This window comes from Cervus canadensis, chromosome 10 (genome assembly GCF_019320065.1).
Source record: "Cervus canadensis isolate Bull #8, Minnesota chromosome 10, ASM1932006v1, whole genome shotgun sequence".
Classification (NCBI taxonomy): domain Eukaryota; kingdom Metazoa; phylum Chordata; class Mammalia; order Artiodactyla; family Cervidae; genus Cervus; species Cervus canadensis.
Window position 1 is genome coordinate 13,849,606 of NC_057395.1, and position 21,059 is coordinate 13,870,664.

General features: G+C 45.3%; 1 protein-coding gene and 1 long non-coding RNA gene across 3 annotated transcripts in view; one reads left to right on the forward strand and one right to left on the reverse strand.

Moving 5' to 3' along the window:
- ISM1 (isthmin 1) overlaps positions 1–4,893 on the reverse strand; it is an 85,175-nt gene extending 80,282 nt beyond the window's left edge. Inside the window, exon 1 of one of the 2 annotated variants that reach the window (XM_043479748.1) lies at positions 4,766–4,893. Coding sequence is in view for 1 of the 2 variants with exons in the window: in XM_043479746.1 (XP_043335681.1) it covers positions 4,041–4,178 (138 nt within the window). In the remaining variant the exon portion in view is untranslated. Of the gene's footprint in view, positions 1–4,040; positions 4,183–4,765 lie in introns of those variants that run through there. The other variant, XM_043479746.1, reaches the window with a different exon arrangement.
- Positions 4,894–12,216: 7,323 nt separating this feature from the next.
- On the forward strand, positions 12,217–18,275 carry LOC122448445. Its single transcript, XR_006271616.1, has 3 exons — positions 12,217–12,563; positions 16,437–16,616; positions 17,718–18,275. It is a non-coding gene; the product is annotated as an uncharacterized LOC122448445 (long non-coding RNA).
- The last annotated feature ends 2,784 nt before the right edge of the window (positions 18,276–21,059 follow it).

Sequence of the window (21,059 nt, forward strand, 5' to 3'; positions counted from 1 at the left end):
TGAGTGACTGCCGCTGCTGCTAAGTCGCTTCAGTCGTGTCCGACTCTGTGCGACCCTATGGACGGCAGCCCACCAGGCTCCCCTGGCCCTGGGATTCTCCCGGCAAGAATACTGGAGTGGGTTGCCATTTCCTTCTCCAATGCATGCATGCATGCTAAGTCACTTCAGTTGTGTCCAACTCTGTAGCCCTCCAGGCTCCTCTGCCCACGGCATTCTCCAGGCAAGAATACTGGATGGACTGAGTGACTAACACATGTTAAAGGGATACAGTTATTATTATCATTGCCTGTGGTTCTATATTGTGGGATAGTCTGTCTTCCAGGCTGCTTTTGATTATATATAATTGTTTTATTACTATTTATCAATTAAAGACATATGAAAGAGCTAATCTGAGTATCTGAACAACATGAGACAAGAAGAGATAAGATTTCATTCAAAAGTGAAAAAATTGATTTTTTCTATGCATTTTTATATAGCTGTTACAGACAACTGTAACATTTCTTATATTTTAAAATACTGAAAACAGTATAAAGACTAACATTCTTATTTATTATTATTATAAGCCACATAACCAATAGAAACAGCATTATGCTACTGCCTCATAAAAGCATACCTAAGGGTACAGAGACAGTTACAAAGGCAAAAATATGTCTCCTAGTATGCTGAGACTCTGGAGGAGGGCATGGCAACCCACTCCAGTATTTTTGCCTGGAGAATCCCATGGACAGAAGAGCCTGGCGGGCTACAGTCCATGGGGTTGCAAAGAGTTGGACATGACTGAAGTGATTTAGCACAGCATAGCATGTTGAAAATACCAAAAAAACCCATGGTTAGTCATGTTTATGTGTATGTGTGTGTATGTATACATAATGCAGATAGATAGATATGTTCATATTTGACACAATAAGACTGTCAAGATGTGTCTGATAATGTAAATTGTTACCCTTTCTTTTGTAGCCAGCAATACTTTATCAAGAACTTGGTACACAAATATCCTTCAAAGATTTTTACACTCATAAGATAACAACAAATTAAGCAGCTTCTGGCTCTGCAACCTCAGGCCAAGTTACCTAACCTCAGTCTTTTCATTTGAAACAGGGACAACAATATTGCCTAACTCATGAGATTTTCGTGAGGATTTAAAAAGAAAACATACGAGAAGTGCTAAGAACAGTGCATGACACATAAAAGATATTTGACAGATCTTAGCTACTATTGTTATTCTTACTTCTATTTGATGCCGTTGATATGTCAGATCTTAAACAAAGGCGCATCTCTTGTAAATGTTCCTAAATATTAAACTGTAAGAACAGATACTACACTTGACCTTCAACAAATACACGGACACCAAGGGGGAAAAAGGAGGAGGGATGAATTGGGAGGTTGAGATGGACATATATTCACTACTCTGTATAAAATAAATAACTAACGAGGGCCTGCTGGGTAGCACGGGGACTCTACTCAGCATGCTATGGTGGACTAAATAGGAAGGAAATCCCAAACAGAGGGGATGCACGTATACATGTAGCTGAGTCACTTCACTGTATAGAAGAAACTAACACAACATTGAAAACAACTAAAATACCCCAGTCTAAAAAATAATAAATATTCCCCAATATACTACAGTTTGGGTACGTAAAGCAACCATTGTGTCTTTCCGACTCCAACCTCATAATTTAGAATATTTTAAGCAGAGATAAAAATAATGTAACATAAAGACTGATGAACTTTTGGATTGCAAAGAATGATTTTTAGCAGCTTAAGCTATCCCAGAGCCAACACATTTAAGTTTAAATGCAGTTTAAGATGGGTTAAACATGACCAGTAAACAGAAAGAATACAGTACCCACAGTTTTGTTTTCAAATACACCTGCTACTAGTGAATTCACATCCCGAACCCTGAAAACCACAGACTAATAAGCGTATCTTGCAGACCTCCTCACTTGGCCAAATACACTCTCTTCAGCTGAATCGTAATACTTTTGAGAGCCAGAGGGCCAAAGGAACAACTTTAATCAGGAATATAAAACTTTTACAATGACAAATTACAAAAGAGAGTAAAATTATGAGCTAAACTGTTAAACTCATCAATCTGCCTGAATAAGTTAATTGAGTGGACAGAATAACCAAACATGATTACAAGATAAGCTGAAAGCTGATGGATTACCAGCTACCTGGGACTCAAGCTACTCCTAGGAGCCTTATGCTTTCTAGATCCCCCACTTCTTCTGCCCTGCTGGGATAGTTCTTCAGCCCCCGGCCCTTTGGAGAGTTTAATCCACTTCCCCTTTGCAGTTGCCACTTCCACCAGCTGCTTCTCTCATCACTTTAACATTCAAACGGGAAAGGCCAAGCCTAGGTTATTCTAATGATAGCAAACACCTCATAAAAAAATCTGCCAAATTTACTTTTCCATAGAACATCATTTTTACAGCTTTTCATGAGTCCATGAGGAAAGAAAGCATCATGTATAAAATATGACTTCCAGAATTCTTGAAGATATTAGGCATTGTTCCCAGTGTTACAGTGGGTGGGTGTACCACCAGCTATAGAATGGGGGTGTCTTCAATTTCCCCAAAGAGATAGGGTCAGGCTGTCACTGTACCTGTTTGCCCACAGGAGAAGAGGAGAGGACCTCACAAAATTAGGACATTTTCAGAAATGTCCCCAGGTTAAAAGAACTTTAGGCTCTGGGGTGCATTCTTTTTCATTCCTGGTTTTACATTCCTGTGTAAAGATCACCTTGCTTTAGTCTACAACATCCTGCCAGAGAGAGAACATGGTGTAACAAACCAAGAGTTTGGAATGTGTAAACTTTGCAAGTTTCTTAACCTCTGTACCTCGGTTTTTTGCATCTATGCAGGGGGTGGTCGGGATATTAACAATATAGTACATCATTAAATTAGTTAAGTTCTGCAAAGAACTTAAAACTAGCACATGGAAAGCACTCTGGAAGTATTTAAGGGAATTCTTCCCTCTACACTAGGGTTTTTAGGCAACACAATGCATAAAGATGTGAGGAAAGAATTAACAGGACAATGATCTTAAAACCCTTTGGCAACAATGAAAGATGCTTATCTGGACATTGCAGAGTACAGGGTTTTTAGAGATGCTGCTTGAGTGAATTCCTGCTGCCTCCTGGGAAAATCCCTGCTGACATCTTTACCCATGCCCCAAGTTGACAGTTGTCAACACCTCTGACAGACCCAAGGAAAGGTGTTTTCCAAGAGAGCGGCAGGAAATCCCTACCTGGGCAACCCTTTATTTGGAAACCGGAAAATCCATCCTGTGTCTGACGCCCGCTATTCCCTCCCTAGTTGTGACCGCCCCTCCGGCCCCCACGCCCCGTGTTGGAGCTGCACAGACCGTTAGAATTCCAGAATTCCATTCCTAAGGCGAACTTCAACAGCGGCAGAACGCTGGAAGAAGTCTTTGCTGTCAGCTTTTAAAGCCCCAAGTAATGCCATCTCAGAGTAGAACAGGTGGCTTGACTCCGCGCCCCCCGCAGGCTAGGAAGGTACAAGGGTGGCTCGGGGACCACGTGGGCGACCAGGGATGCTTTCTTCGGGGAAATTATTTCCTGACCTTTGGCACTGTTTTCTGAGCTGGCAGATTCAACCGGGTTCTTCCTCCCAGACCTCGCTTGGGGGTTTGTCCCAAGTTGAGGTCTCCTTCCGCTCCTCCCCCTACCCCTGCCTCTCAGAATAACATCACTTCGCCTCTGAAGGGCAGCCAAAGACTGGGAGCGCCCCGAAGCCAACACATGCCCCACACTCCGCCGCCCGTCTGGCGCTCGCAGCCTCAGGTACCTGGGGACAGACCCGGAGGAGCGTGCCGCCGGACCTGCGAGGCGGTTCAGCCTCCAAGCACTTAGCCCGCTCCGTGCAGGCTGGAGACGGGTGGCCCCCGCCCAACTACTGCCCAAACGCCTGTTCTGTGGTGGGGCGGGGACCCGCCTCCCCGCATCGCTCAGGTGCGACGTCCGCGCCCCGCCCCGGGCCCCGGCCGCCACGCGCGCCCCTGCCCGGCGGCGCACTCACCTGCAGCGGGGTCCCGCTGGCGTTGGCCGCGGCCGCGTCCGGCCGGTCGGCGGCTCCGGAACCGCGCAGCACCGTGATGTGCAGCGTGAGCAGCAGCAGCCCCAGGAGCAGCAGCAGCTCGGCCGCCAGGCGCACCATCCTCCGCAGGCGCGCGGCTTTAGGACCCGGCGCAGCGGGCGGCGGCGGCGGCGGCGGCGGCGCCGGGGGAGGAGGAGTCGGAGCCCGGGAGTCCGGCAGCGCGGCTCCCGCCTCGGCCCCCGCCGGGGCCCCGCTCCCCGAGCCGGCGGCACTGGCGCTGGCTGCGGCGGGGCGCGCCGGGCCCGGGGAGCAGGAGCCGCCACCGCCGTCCCCGCCGCCGCACCACGGCGGAGCCACGGCGGGGCCGGGGGCGTCCAAGCCGGCGGCGGAGCGAACCCCGGCGCTCCCCGGCGGCGGCGGCGGGGACGGCGGGCCGCCCGGGGCCCGGGCCGGGCCGGGGCCCACCCTGCGGGCAGCCGGCAGCGGGGGCGGCGGCGGGGCGGGCGCAGCCGAGCCCCCGAGCGCACATGGGCGCCGCAGATGTGGCCGCGGCGCCGCAGCTGGAGCGGGAGCGGCCGCCAGAGGAGCGCGGGGAGCGGGAGGAGGAGGAGAAGGAGGAGGAGGAGAAGGAGGAGGAGGGCTTCAGCGGCGGCCCGCAGTTACCTCCACGCTTGGCTCCCCCGCCCTTGCCGCCCGTAGCCACTCACCCGACGAGCCACCTCCCCTCCTCCCCGCGCTCCTCCCGGCCGCGGGCCGCGCCGCCCCGCCGCGGAGTCCTCGGGAGAGCCGGCTCCAGACGGGGGCCCCGTGCGCGGGGGCTGTCAGTGTTTGGAGGTGACCCGCGAGCCCCTCCGGAGTCCGCGTCCGCCTGCCGGCTTGCGCCGAGCGCGCGCCTCCGCTGCCGAGGTCGCTGCGGCCGGCGAGGGCAGAGCCCCGCGCGCGCCGAGGCTCGGGGCTGTGGGTGGGTGGGGGTGCCTGGGCGAGGTTGGAAACTTTTATTGACAAGTGGAGTTGGGAGATGTGGTGATGGGAACCGAGAGGGCACCGGCCCAGCCAGGTGTCTGCCGGCGACTGTGCGCCCCTCCCTGCAGCTGGCCTGTGTACGAAGGGGAAGAGACGGGGTCGTTCCAGAAAGGTCTTGACACTCGCTCCCGGACAGTGGGCCGCCTGCTCTCCGAGCGCCGCTGCTCAGGCGCCCGCGGCGGTGGGTAGAGCCTGGGAAGGGAGGCGAGTCCGATTCGCCGGGCGTCCGTCTGGTCCAGCGCGCAGGTGTCTCGGCAAGAAGCGGCAGGGATGAGATGCCCGCGGCTCGGGCGCGCAGGACGGAGGTGGGGCAATGGGGGCCAGTCTCAGCTCAGGCCGGCGCGGGTCAGGGAGCTCATCCCGGAGGCGCTGCGCCCGGAGGGGCCCTGGGGGCTGCCGTCGCCCAGTTGCCGCTCCCGGTCCAGCGTTTCATGACCGCGCTGAAACCTCGGGCTCCCGCGCGTCGCTCATGCCTCGCAGGGGACAGCCGGCCGGTGGAAGGGCTCGAGGGTCGAGCGGAGGGCGCGCGGTCCTCGCCTCGGATGCACGAGAGAGCCGGGTCCGGGGCTGGGCTCAGCTCACCGCAGCGGCGCCGCGCATCCTGCCCGGACGCCCGCCTTCTCCAAGGGGCTCGGAGTGGCGAGCGCCCGGACTGGCCCGGGCCTTTTATACTCCTCCGCCGCCGCCTCCCCTCGGGTCCCTCCTTGCCTCCTCCCCTGTGCCCGCCCCGTCCTTTCCTCCCCGCGAGCGGAACCTTCAGCCTAGGCGTTCCCAAATTTCCCCAATTTCCAAGCGCACCTCGCATCCTGGATTCCAGTGTCCCGGCGACGGAGCCTCTCGGTTCTACCCTGGGGACTGAAATAAACAAACAAACCTTTCTCTCCGACACGCCCCCTTCCCCCGCTCCCGTCCTTACAAACTCAAGTAAGATTCTTAAATCAACTACCTTCTCAGAGTTCCTGTCTTTTTACAAGGCACCTCAGCCAAGTCTTACCCAAATTAAGACCAAAAGCACTTTTATCATTAAGACAGTTCACGGGGGTGGGGGTGGCGGTGTTCGCCCTGGCATTTTGCAGTATTTAAATAGCGGTGGTTAAAGTATAGTATTTGGTTGTTTAGTCGCTAAGTCGTGTCCGATCCTTTTGGAACGCCGTCTGCCAGGTTCCTCTGTGCGTGAGATTGCCTAGGCTAAGAATACTGAAGTGGGTTGCCATTTCCTTCTCCAGAGAATCTTCCCCACCCAGGGAGGGAATCGGTGTGTCTCCTGCATTGGCAGGCGGATCCTTGACCACTGAAGCCACCAGGGTAGCCCAAAGTTTGGTGCACGGATTGGTTTTATGTCAGGGGCAAGAAGAGCTAGTTACTGCTCTGGAGAGGCTTCCTGAGCATCTTTAAAAGCCTAACCAACTCTAGCATCTTACTAACACATCGACAGCTTCTTAAAGCACTCTGTTTCTTTCAGTCATTGTGTGTGTGGCGGGCGGGGGCGGGGGCGGAGGGGGAGGGCATTGAGAAAGGGCAATGTTTGGAGGGAGAGAGCGCTTTAAACGTTTAGGCAGCAGGTCCTGTTAGGCATCCTATTGCAATCCGCAGGCTCTAAAATGCCAATAATTGTCAACCGGAGCGCTGAGGAAGAATTTGAAACAATAGATGGTCCCGGGTTCAGATGGGAGATCAAAGAGGAGATCCCAGCGGCTCTGAGATCCCACAGGGATCCTCCTGTGTGTTTCCAAGTCAGAATCACTTAGGAAAATGTGAGGGAGTTCATGCTAATCAGCACATCGATGGAATGTGTAAATTAAGATGGCAAACTGGAATCCTATATCCAGAGAGAGTTTAGGCTGGCTGTAAGCCCCAGTCGTGCCAGACTCTGATGTGGGCATACAGGGACAAATGACTTTCCCATTGCCTGAGGCAGGCTGGTCTAAATTAGAATCCAGGCACTTCTGCTGTATCCTGTGTTTCCATCACACACAGTCCCCACATGTGAGCCTCAATGCCTCTCCTCTCATCTAAAATGAACATTTTTTTTTTTTTTTGGATCCTAGGAAAAATAACTTTTACAAAAACATTGGAAAGAAATCCTTGCAGCGAGTGTAAATTCTTGTAAATGTGTAAAAGGAGAGTTGGAGATCAAAGTCTTTGAAAAATGTTGTAAAAATTGTAAATTGAATTTTGGGGACTAAAGTCTGTATAAAATGTCGAACAAACGTATGAATGAATCCTATTAAAATTCTTGCATGCTGTGAAATCCAAATTCCAGGTGAGTTTATGTTCTAGTAAGCACACATAACTAATACTGATAAACCTCCATCCCTATGATGACTGTTGCCAAACAAGGCTACTGGCAGTGTCTGCTTTTGAGGAGTTAGGGAAAACTGGATTGCAAGTTTGTGAAAAAGAATTGTAAATTTAATAGCCCAAGCAAATTAAGTGTTGAGCACCTTTAGGAAATCATACCCACAGTTAATGGAAACTTTTAAAATCCTACCTGCTTAAGAGTTTCCACAACACTTTATTCATATCTTTTATTATTGATCTAACTATGCGTTAGTAGAATGTGTGTCTGTCTTTATACCAGATTTGGATCACCTTTGTGGCAGAACATTCCAGAGCACATCTCCCTTACCCCCGGTCCAGTTTTGTTTTATTTTTTTCTTCCTTTATTCACAACTAGAGAACATGTTCCAGCAGCACTAGCTCTAGGTGGGACTGTGAAGAGCTCTGCCGCTCTCCGACCTGGCCATTAAACATGAAGTGACCATCTATCACACTCTCCCTTTGCTTTCTGTAGGCAAAGGACTTTCAGGTGGAAGGAGCCCAAAGCTCTGAGTTCCTGCTCAAGAGAGAGCTATTGCACCAGGAATGCGTGCATGTAACCTTGTGCAGCAGGAAATACACTTTGTTGTTCAAGACCACTGTGATTTGGGGATGTTTGCCACGCAGCTAGTTCAGCCTGTTCTGACAAGTACAATCCTCAAGACGGGGACAGCTGCCTCCTCTCATATTTCTAGAGCTGAGCACAGAGCCTTGCATGGAGTAGATGCTCAGTCCGTGTTTCTTTAATGGATGCAGCATGTGGTTTTTATACAGACCTTACTTAATGAATTAACGCCCCTTAGACTGTTCCTACTATAAGTAGCTGATCTGTAAATATTAGTTCTTCTTGTCTTGATTATACTATTCTTTCACAAATTTTATCTTTTATTATTAGTCCTTTTCTTTTGCAGACAGGCTTGTTTGGAATAGCTGGGTAAAACAAGAGAAATTAACAAGCCAGAACACCTATAGTTAATATAACTGAAGGGAATCTTGTAGTCTATTATGATCAGGATTTTATTGTTTTTACTCTTTGTCTCTCTCTATAGATATAGTTGTTGTTTTATTTTTGTTTTGTTTTTTATTAAAACTGTTAGAAGATAGCAAAGGGTAGTTTTAGTATAGTCTTTTAAAATATGTTTTTATTATTTAAAAATATATACAAAAGTAAAGCGGGTATAATAAATAACCCAACTTCAACAAAACTTGTGACCAAATCTCTACTCTCACTTTCTATTGTCAAATTATTTTGAGGCAAATCCATGACATCATATCATTTCACTGATACATAGTTCAGTATGTATCTCAAAAACATAAGGATTCAATTTAAAAAAAAGTTACACTCATGCATACTGTGTGAGGTGTAAATCAAATTTTTTGCAAAGTCAAAACCAGAGACTTTTCTGGGTGTAAAAATGATTAGCATTTAGGGATTGTGGTGGAGGCTGCTAGGTGTTCACTAAAACCCGTTTCCTCTTCTTCCTGGACACACGAGTTCACTATATTTCCCAATATCCTCTACAGTTAGATACAGCCATGTGACTGAATTCTGGCTAGTAGAACTCAGTCTGGTGGCTGGATATTTCTGTGCAGGGTGAGGAATGATCAGCCTGAATTCCGGGCACAGAGCCCTTAGCCCATTCCAACTCTGCCTAGAACACCTTAGCTAGGCTAGTGTGTGATTAGAAAGAATCTTTTTGCTGTGCAGCAAAGTGATCCAGTTATACACATATATTCTTTTTTCATACTTTTTCCACTATGATTCATTACAGGATATTGTAATAGTTCCCTGTGCTATTCAGCAGGAACTTGTTAGTTATCTATTTTATATACGTTGTTGTTATTGTTCAGTTGCTCAGATGTGTTTGACTTTTTGTGACCCCATGGACTGCAGCATGCCAGGCTTCCCTGTCCTCCACCATCTCCCAGAGTTTGCTCAAAATCATGTCCATTGAGTTGGTGGTACCATCCAACCATCTCATCCTGTCAGCCCCTTCTCCTGCCTTCAGTCTTTCTCAGCATCAGGGTCTTTTCCAGTGAGTCAGCTCTTCACATCAGGTGGCCAAAGTATTGGAGCTTCAGCTTCAGCAACAGGGTTGATTTCCTTTAGGAACGACTTGTTTGATCTCCTTGCTGTCCAAGGGACTCTGAAGAGTCTTCTCCAGCATCATGGTTTAAACGCACCAGTTCTTCGGCACTCAGTCTTCTTTTATTGTGCAGCCTTTCATATTGGTAAAACTACTGGAAAACTACTGGAAGAACCATAGCTTTGACTATATGGACCTTCTTAGGCAAAGTAATGTCTCTGCTTTTTAAAACACTGTCTAGATTTGTCATTGCTTTTCTTCCAAGGAACAATTACATGGCTACAGTCACTGTCCACAATAATTTGGGAGCCCAAGAAAATAAAGTTTGTCACGGTTGCCATTGTTTCCCCGTCTGTTTGCCATGAATTGATGGGACCAGATGCCACAATCTTAGTTTTTGAATGTTGAATTTTAAACCAGCTTTTCCACTCTCCTCTTTCACCTTCATCAAGAGACTTTTTAGTTCGTTCCTCTTCAATTTCTGCCATAAGGATGGTGTCATCTGCATATCTGAGGTTATTGATATTTCTCCCAGCAATCTTGATTTCAGCTTGTGCTTCATCAAGTACTGCATTCTGCATGATGTACTCTGCATATAAGTTAAATAAACAGGGTGACCATATACAGTCTTGACATACTCCTTTCCTGATTTGGAACCAGTCTGTTGTTCCATGTCTAGTTCTAACTGTTGCTCTTGACCTGCTTACAGGTTTCACAGGAGGCAGGTAAGATGGTATTCCCATCTCTTGAAGAATTTTCCACAGTTTGTTGTGATCCACACAGCCAAAGGGTTTGACATAGTCAACAAAGCAGAAGTAAATGTTTTTCTGGAACTCTTGCTATTTTGATGAGCCAACAAATGTTGGCAATTTGATGGCTGGTTCCTCTGCCTTTTCTAAATCCAGCTTGAACATCTGGAAGTTCTTGATTCACATACTATTGAAGTTTAGTTTGGAAAATTTTGAGCATTACTTCGCTAGTGTGTGAAATGAATGCAATTGTGTGGTAGCTTGAACTTTCTTTGGCATTGCCTTTCTTTGGGATTAGAATGGAAACTGACCTTTTCCAGTCCTGTGGCCACTGCTGAGTTTTCCATATTTGCTGACATATTGAGTGCAGCACTTTCACAGCATCATCTTTTGGGATTTGAAATAGCTCAACTGGAATTCCATCACCTTCACTAGCTTTGTTTATAGTGATGCTTCCTGAGGCCCACTTGACTTCACATTCCAGGATGTCTGGCTCTAGGTGAGTGATCACACCATCGTGATTATCTGGGTTGTGAAGATCTTTTTTGTACAGTTCTTCTGTGTATTCTTGCCACCTCTTCTCAATATCTTCTGCTTCTGTTAGGTCCCTACCATTTCTGTCCTTTATTGAGCCTATCTTTGCATGATATGTTCCCGTGGCATCTCTAATTTTCTCAAAGAGATCTCTATCTTTCCCGTTCTGTTGTTTTGTTCTATTCTTTGCACTGTTCCCTTAAAAATACTTTCTTATCTCTTCTTGCTATTCTCTGGAACTCTGCATTCAGATAGGTATATCTTTCCTTTTCTCCTTTGTCTTTCGCTTCTCTTCTTTTCTCAGGTATTTTGTATATTTTGTTTGTATATGCTAATTCCAAACTCAATTATTTATCCTGCCCCCACCCCTGTTACCCCTTTGGTAACCATAAGTGTGTTTTCTATGTCTGTGAGTCTTTCTGTTTTACAAATAAGTTCATTTGTATCATATTTTAGATTCTTCATATAAGTATATCACATGGTATTTTTCTTTCTCTTTCTGACTTAACTTACTTAATATGATCATTTCTAGGTCCATCCATGTTACTACAAATGGCATTATTTCATTATTTTTTATGGCTGAGTATTATTCCATTGTATATATTACTGCAACTTTTTCTAAAGATGTTTTTAAATTTATTTTTTAATTGGAGGAAAATTTCTTTACAATGTTATATTAGTTTCTGCCATATAACAAGTGAGTCAGTCATAATTATATATTTATCCTCTCCCTCTTAAGCCTTCCTCCTCTGCCCATCGAATCCCTCTAGGTCATCACAGAGCAGCAGATCGCATCCCTGTGCGTACAGTGACTTCCCCCTAGCTATATATTTTACACACGTGCCAATGCTGCTTTTCCAGTCCATCCCACCTTCTCCTTCCCCCGCTGTGTCCACAGGCCCGTCCTCTACATCTGCATCTCCATTCCTTCCCTGAAAGTAGGCACATCAGTCCCATTTTTCTAGATTCCATTTGCATGTGTTAATATACAATATTTGTTTTTCTCTTTCTGACTTACTCTGTATAACAGACACTAGGTTCATCCACCTTGCTACAACTGACTCAAATTCATTTTTGTTTTTTTTTTATGACTGAGTAATAATCCTTTGTGTGTGTGTGTGTATGTATCTTCTTTATACATTCACTTGTTGATGGACATTTAGCTTGCTTCCATGTCTTAACTACTGTGAATCGTGCTTCTGTAAACACAGGAGTGTGTGTATCCTCTGGCATTAGAGTTTTTCCCCAATATATGCCTACTGGGACTGGGAATGGGACTACTGGCTCATATGGCAACTCTATTTTTAGCTTTTTAAGGAAAAAAATTCTTTAAAAGATATGTGAAGCCGCTAAATTTGGAGGGTTTGCTGCAGGCCTTACGCTGCCCTAATTCATGTGCTGTGAGGGAGGGGTGGGAGTCTTTGGGGAGAGAGTGGGTGTCTTTGTCTTTGTGGGCCATCAGGCCTCTGTTGTGACTAGTCAGCTCTGCTGTTGCAGCAGGAAAGCGGTCAAAGAAAATGCAAGAGCAACGCTTGTGGCTGTTTCTTTTTTTTTCCCACAGCGGTACGTGACATGCTAGACCCTAGTTCCCCAACCAGGGATCAAACCCATGCCCTCTGCAGTGGAAACACAGACTGTTAACCACTGGACCGCCAGGGAAGTCCTGAGTGGCAGTGTTTTAATAAGACCTTGTATACACAGACTTCATGTATACACAAAACTCCAATACTTTGGCCACCTGATGCGAAGAGCTGACCCATTGGAACAGTCCCTGATGCCGGGAAAGACTGAAGGTAGGAGGAGAGGGGGACGACAGAGGACAAGGTGGTTGGAGCGTCACCAACTCAACAGACATGAGCTTGAGCAAGCTCCGGGAGATGGTGACGGACAGGGAAGCCCGGCGTGATGTAGTCCTGCAGCCCACGGGGTTGCAGAGTCAGACGCCACTGAGAAACTGAACAACAAAATACACAGACAGCTAGACCGTATGACTTAGCTTCTGCCAGTCCCTTTTCTAAGAGATGGACATACTTTACCACCTCATCTCAGGGCCATCCATGGAGGAACTGCAGCAAAATGGGGTTGAATGGATTCTATTGACCAGCCATGTAGCCTCTCAGACAAGTTACTTTAGCTCTCTCAGCTCAGTTGATGGGCTTCCCTGGCGGCGCAGTGGTAAAGAATCTACCTGCCATGTATGAGACCTGGGTTCGATTCCTGGGTTGGGAAGATCCCCTGGAGAAGGAAAAAACAACCCACTCCAGTATTTTTGCCTGGGAGATCCCATGGACAGAGGAGCCTGGCGGACTATAGTCCATGGGGTCACAAAAGAGTTGGACCCACCTTACGGACTAAGCAACAAATGGCTCAGTTTCCCATCTGTAAATTGTTTTCAGGTTCCACTTTCACTCCCACAGGAGGCAAAAGGAGTGGTTCCAGGTCTCTGTCCAGTAGATGAAGGACTCCAGATTGTGTCCGTGAGGGCAGGGAACTGGTCTGTCTCATTCACTTCTGAAGTCATAGGGTGGCTGTTCCATAAATATTTTTTCCATGGGTGCAGCTCTCAGAAAACTGCAGAAAATAGTAGCTGTAAGGATCCCGAGAGGTAGACTCTAAGCCCTGAAGGAAACACAAACAAAAACTCCAAAATGTTGTTCCACTAGAGTCCTTTGAACTGTGCAGGGGTCACAGAGCTCACAAGTGAGAAAATCACCACCCTCAGAGGCTCGGAGGTGCTCCTGGGGGCTCTACCCGCTAAAGCAACAGCTAGGCTGGGGGGACACCTGGACTTGCAGCATTGTTCCAACTCTGGAGGCTCTAACACACACACACGCAAGCTCGTGAGAACCAAGAGGATGCTGTGTCTGTCTTCACTTCATCTTAGAGCCCCTGACTGTACACAGGGCCCAAGGGACCCTGAGTGTGTGACCCAGGACGGGGAGAAGCTGCATTCCTGGGGGAGGGCTGTTCTTCTCAGGCATGGGCAGGAGTGGTAATAAAATAGGGTTGGCTCTTTGAAAGGGTGTGCGATGGTCCTTCTTTACGTGGCAGGGTCCTTGACTGCATTTCCAGTGTGACATTAAAATGTGATGTCCTGCCTATCCACTGACTTCTGCAAATAGCTGGCCTCTGTAGCGCTCATCTGTACTTAAAAAACAGACTCCTTTATTGCTTTGGCTTTGCTATAATTATTTCTGTGCAAAACAAAATAAAATCTCAGACATGTTATAGCTGGAGGAGAAAATATATAATTATAATTTGTATAATTACCATGTTATATATTATATATCATAGGTTTTTTAAAAAAAAATTCTGACAAATAATTTCTAGACAGAAAGAAAGCAAACTGGTCAGAGTTCCATCTCTGAGTTTAGAGGTTGGTAGGGGCCAACCAGAATTCATCAAGCTTCCTTTTACAGATGAGGAAACTGAGGCCCAGGGAATTAAATTGACATTTTCAATATTGCAGAGGGAGTTGGTGGCAGCATCAGGTTTTCACCTCAAGGCCATTGCTCTTTCTACTTTTCTAAGTATAGTTTAAAATATTAAAGTGTGACATACCTACCAAAAAGAGTGCATATCCTAGGTGTATACAGCTCCGTGAAATTTTTATTATTCAGATCAAGAAGCAGTATATTACCAGCACCCCAGTAACCCATTACCCAGATGTTAACAATATTCTGACTTTCATCACTGTACATTTGAATGGACTTAGACAATAATATAAACTTAACTTTACAAGTTACATGCCCCTGGAGGAGGGCATGGCAACCCACTCCAGTATTCTTACCTGGAGAATCCCCATGGACAGAGGAGCCTGGAGGGCTACAGTCCATGGGGTCACAAAGAGTCGGACACGACTGAGCGACTAAGCACACAGCACAACTTTACAAGATATCTCTTGGTATCTCACGTCTAGTGCTATCTTCCGTTTCTCTCTTCAACCTTTTAGTTGTTCAGTCTGTCATGTCCAACTCTTTGTGACCGCATGGACTGCAGCACGCCAGGCTTCCCCATCCTTCCCCATCTCCCAGAGTTTGCTCAAACTCATGTCCATTGAGTTGGTGACGCCATCTAACCATCTCATTCTCTGCCACCCCTCCCCACCCTCCACCGCCCTTAATCTTTCCTGTCATCAGGGTCTTTTTCAATGAGTTGGCTCTTCGCATCAGGTGGCCAAAGTCTTGCAGCTTTAGCACCAGTCCTTCCAATGAATATTCAGGGTTGATTTCCTTTAGGATTGACTGATTTGATCTCCTTGCAGTCCAATGAACTCTCAGGAATCTTTTCCAACACCACAGTTTGAAAGCATTAATTCTATGGCACTCAGCCTTCTTTATGATCCAACTCTCATCTGAACATGACTACTGGAAAACCTATACCTCCGCTAGACAGACCTTTGTCGACAAAGTAATGTCTCTGCTTTTTAGTACATCGTCAGTTTTGTCATAGGTTTTCTTCCAGGGAGCAAGCATCTTTTAACTTCATGGCTGCAGTCACCATCCGCAGTGACTTTGGAGCTTTTTATTTAGAAGACTTTTAATCCTATAGAAATGTTTCAGGTATGATTGAAAGAACACCCATCCATCCTTGTGGTGGTTGGCACAAATGACCACAGTTTTTCCTTCACCACAACCAGGCCCTTTACAATGTGACTTCTCAGCTTTCCCCACCATGACGCAGAGGCATCCACCCCCCCTGACTTTGAGAAAATGCATCACCAGTGAGGTTGTACCAGTTCTGTGGTCTGGTCTCAAGAAACTTCCCAGGCTTCCTCTCTCTCTGTATCTTTCTTGGAACTTTGCCTCTGCCCATGAATAAGCCAGGACTAACCTGCTGATGGGACAGTGACAGGGTCCTAGTCACTGCAGCCAACCACCAGACTCACCCCAGAAGCAAAGCTGCCCAACCGGTTGGCTGCTGATCACAGACACACGAGGGACCCCAACAGAGCTCACTGGAACTTCCCAGGGGAGCTGAGTCTAAATAGAAACATAAGCTAAATACATAGCTGCTCTTTTGTGGAGATTTGTCAGAAAAAGTGCTCAATGCAACCCTTTACCTCAAATATTTCAGTGTATAGCTCCTAAGAAGACAGAGATTCTCCTACATCATCACAATATAATTAGGCTCAGGACATTTACCATTGATACAATTATTTCTAATTTACATTCGCATTCAAAATTTTCTAATTGCTCCTACAATACCCTTTGGGGCTTCCCAAGCGGCTCAGTGGGTAAAGAACCTGCCTGCCATGCAGGAGAGGCCAGAGATACGGGTTCGATTTCTGGGTCTGGAAGATCCCCTGGAGAAGGGCACAGCAACCCACTCCAGTGTTCTTACCTGGAGAATCCCAGGGACAGAGGGGCCCTTCCGGTGACAGTTTGTGGGGTTGCAGAGTCAGACACGACTGCAGTGGCCGAGCGTGGCGCAGCGGACAGTCCCCTTTCTAGCTGTCTTCCTTCCACTCAGGACTCAGGCGAGCGTTCCCTGCTGCATGTAGTTGTCGTGGTCCCACCTCATTATTTCTGTCTTCAACAATTGCCATCTCCCCCCCCACCGGCCTTTTCCTTTTGGTCTTTTGTCTTATTAACAATTTGAAAAGTCTAGGTCAGGTGATTTTGCAGAGTGACTTTCAGTTCACACTAGCGTGTTTGTTTCTCCAGGATTAATGTCAGACTATGCCCTTTGGGCAGGAATACGGATGGTGCCATGTTCTCACGTGTATGTCACATCACGGGACTCACACTCCGGCTGGCCCCGTTGTTGGGAAATCTCTCTCCAGATGCAGAGGTCTTGATGAAATGGGAAGAGTTCTGGACTGAGAATACGCTGGTGTGTGCAAAGTGAGTCCATCGAATTTCCCGGGAAGCTACTCTACTTTGTCCTAAATTCTTTGTTAACTTTGTCCAGGCCCCTCAGGGCAGTGGGGTGCGACCATGTTAGAGGGTGACTTTCTTTTACAAATAAGTTATTTATATATTTATTTAGTCAGAATATGTTCTTTGACAGTCACAGTCAAGCATCTTGAAAATTCTGTGGAATGTAAAGATGCTTATTTGGAAACTGCATGAGATAAGAACCTCTTCATGTAGTAACGTTGACTGGGGGTTTTTTTGGGAGGAGGGTATAGGGAGAGAGCAAATTAGCCCAGAGAGTGTGTTCAGGCTCTCTGTAAATAGTAACTATGTAACAGCTGAGCTCATCTATAGCACCATGCATGCGCATCGCAAGATATTCTCTTGGTCTCGACTACCTTGTGTGAAATGCCTCTGTGAGCATCACCTGGAAAAGCCCTGGAGGGTTGTGTATGGTTATGTTGTGTTAAATTACGGCTGCTGCGCCAGCCAGGAGAGAAGAAAACGTCTGCAGTTCCTACGGCTCCTCGGGTCTCCTTCAGCTTCTCAGCTCACACCTTGCCTGCCCTGGGCTCAACCAACAGTGCTGACGGTGTGAAAAACAAGACAATTGGCCCTGTGAGCAGGATCAGCAGTAGAGAGGGGTACAGGCTTGATTTTTAAATTAATGAATTAATTATTTTCAGATTTGATTTTTTTCCCTTTGAAATATAGTTGATTTACAATGTTGTGTTAGTTGCAGGCATACAGCACAGGCTGTGAGTCAGTTATTTTTTTGTTTACTCTAATCAAAAGTCGTTATCAGTTCATTCTGAGTAGTTTAGCCTCAATCTCTCTTTCCTCTCTTTGTTAGTAAGCCAGATTTGGTGTAAGACAAAAGAGAAATTAATTTGCTATTAATCACCCTTGACTTCAGTGATCTCAAAATAGTAAATGACTTAGTTTTATGATGCATTGAAAAAATTGCAAGGAATCTAAAAATACCTAGGGAAGTTTAAAAGACAGGAAGAAAACACCAACAGATTGGTCATGTCAACTCTTTTTTAACGATTAAAGAGTAGCTGAATTATTTTTTTCTGACTGTTCCAGGTGAGGTTATATCTGAAAGAAAGCTAAAACTGATGAATTTGCAATTAGAAGTGAATTTAATGACAATAGTTCTTCAACAAAGAAAGACCAAACTGACACCTCTAAGATGCCACATCAGAGACGTCTCCACTCAAAATAGCTTCACAACAGACTGGTTCTCACATCTTTACTAATAAACACAAGATCTCATCACCAATGCTTGTGGTGAGGATTTCACAATGATTGGGGGTGTCGTGGCTCATTTGTGAACCAGATGTGTCTAAACTGAAATCTGAAAATTCTCACTTGGTAAACAGGATGATGAAAGCTGGATGTGAAGCGGCCTTGTAGAGGTAAAAGCGTGAAAGAACTGTTTACACGTTTTTGGAGCTCAAATTTGGGACAGTTGTTATTTTACAAGATTGAGATTTTCCTTTATTTACCTGGTGTCTAACTTGGTTCTCAAATTGTAGTTCAGTTTTATCCATGGCAACAAAAACTAGCGTTTGAGAATGAAGCTTTTATTTGTTGGGGAAATGAAAGCCAAATCATCTTGTTTGTTTTGGATACTCATAAAGATTGAAGAATAAACCATTCTCATGTTTTTATGTGTGTGTTGTGAGTAAATATATGCCATGGTGATATCAGGCCCAGTGATACTAAAAAAAAAAAAAAATCTACATATACCAGCCAGGGAAAGTAACTTTAGCTGTTGTAAGAAACACTTCCCCCAAAACTCAAAGACTTAACACAAGAAAAATTCATTTTCTTGCTTATACTGCAATATTCTGAATACCTTGGCATTCAGAGGGCAGCCTTCATTTGATTTAAGGGCCCAGTGCCTTATCCAGCAGACAAGGGAAGAGAGAAAGGGGAGACTGCCAGACGTACCATTGGCTGAGACTCTGTCGTGTGGCTCTACCCAGCTGCAAGGAGAGCTGGGAAATGGAGAATTCTTGTATGTCTAGGAGGAATATAAAATGGCTATGTCCAAGGCATGGTACTATTTCCATATAGAATTATCTCTGCTAAAATACCAGTATGTGAATGAAAATTTGTAGTGTCATGGGTGGGCTGGATAGAGCAAGGGTTAACATTTTTACTTAGAAGGCTGGATAATAAATATTTTTGCCTTTGTGAGGCAAGAAGAAAAACTAAGTACATTATGCATGTACTTTTATAATCATTTAAAATGTAACTGCTTAAAAATGTGAAAACCATTCTGCTCCGAGATGGTACAGAAGGAGACAGTGTGGGCTGGCGGTGGCCTGTGGACCATGCCCCTGGACTGAGCCCTGGACTAGATAAATTCTATAAGGAAATACTCTGCAGAATCTTCCTGTTTCTCGGACCCTTCCTAAGCTGATTTTGACTATGATTGAGTTTTTCAGATAAACATTTGTGGCAAATTATAGGAGAATATAGACTTCACTGGGCTTCCCCCATGGCTCAATGAAAAAGAATCCACCTGCAATGCAGGCGATTCGGGTTCGATCCCTGGGTGGGGAAGATCCCCTGGAGGAGGGCACGGAAACCCACTCCAGTGTTCTTGCCTGGAGAATCCCACAGACAGAGGAGCCTGGCAGGCTATGGTCCATGGGGTCGCAGAAGAGTTAGACTCGACTTAACGACTAAACAGCAACAAATAGACTTAACTGAAATGATGAAGATGAGGCAGAATTAAACACCAGTTTTGTGTGACAACAGTGACAGGAGATAGCAGTTAAAATAAAAACATTTACTCTAACCTGGATAATAATAAGAAATATTAGATTATATTTCAAAATATAGCAAACTTTTATGTCATTATAAAAGGGTTTGCTTCTGCAACATAACATGCAGTTATATTGTGCTAATATTTTCTAGGTACTTTTAATGACTGTGTTTATGGAGATTCATCTAGTAATCTGGATCTCAATTAAGGCCTCAGGTGCTGGCTTTCTTCTTGCTCCTCCTTCTCTCCTCGTGTTAGGATGGTTATTTTTCCTGGTTATTATACAACTATAATAATGAGAACCTGAACTCACAGGATAGTCTAGCGAGAACCACGGAGGAGGATGTCTGCTTGGCCTGACCACATCAATCCTGACTCATTAGCTGGTATGGTAAGAGGGAAGATTTTACGTATCATGTAGATTAAGTAAATGTAGTACATGAAAAGAAGCATTGTGGAAATGTGGTTTGTAGTACAAGACTTTACTAATGAGTAGATTTATGTTCTTATTATTTCTTTTATTAAGCCTTTTTGTCATTATAAAAGTAATATATTTTCACTGCTGGAAATATGGAAAATTATAAAAAAAGGAAAATTGAAATTATGCATATTTCTGTCACCTACAGATGATCACCATTAGCTTTCTAGTATAGTGTTTTTCTGTTTACACATACATGTACACACACTAAACATATACACATATATGCACATACAAATATACATAGCCTGCATACCTATTTAGATATTTTTACATAGTTTAGGGACATGACTTAAACCATATTGATTATGGTCATTGAAAATTGTCTATAAGAAAACTTTTAATGGCTGCAGCATATTATCTTGTATGAATATATTATAATTTAATTAGCCTAACTTCTATTTTCAGACACATGTTGTACAAAATCCCCTTAATTGAAAGGCCATTAAGAGAGAGATACCCAACAAAATAAGTGCTTATATTAACAAAAAGACATATGTGAGACTCTTCAGAGCAGCTTTGTTCCTAATAATCTACAGCTGGAAACAATCCAAATGTGTATCAATTTTAGAATGGATAAACAATTTTCAGTAAATCCACGCAGTGTCATCAATGGAAAAGAATTAGTGGTTGACTGCTGTGTATAACAATATGGGAGCTTCTCATGGACATGATGAATAACAGGAAAAATGGATACAAAAGAATACATTCTATATCACTCCATTTATATGAAGCTCAAGCATACGGCCAACCACCCTGAAGTGGTGGGACTTCTCTGGCTGTCCAGTGATCTACACTTTGCCTTCCAATGCAGGGGACATGGTTCCATCCCTGGTCAGGGAGCTAAGAACCCACAAGCTGTGCAGTGTGGCCAAAATTAAAAAAATTAAAAATAAAGTGATCAAAATGAGTGATCGAAATAGTGTCTTGGGAGGAGTATAGACTAGGATGGGGCACAAGGAAATCATCCAAGTACCAGAAGTGTTCCATTTTTGATCTGGGTGCTGGTAAGTTGTACCTCAGTTAACTGAAATAAGAATAAACATACTCTGTGATACGAGTCTGAAGATAGGTTTGGACTACATTTCTTATAAAGTCCTCTGGTGGTGGTAGTTTAGTCGTTAAGTCCTGTCTGACTCTTGTGACCTCATGGACTATAGGCCACCAGGGA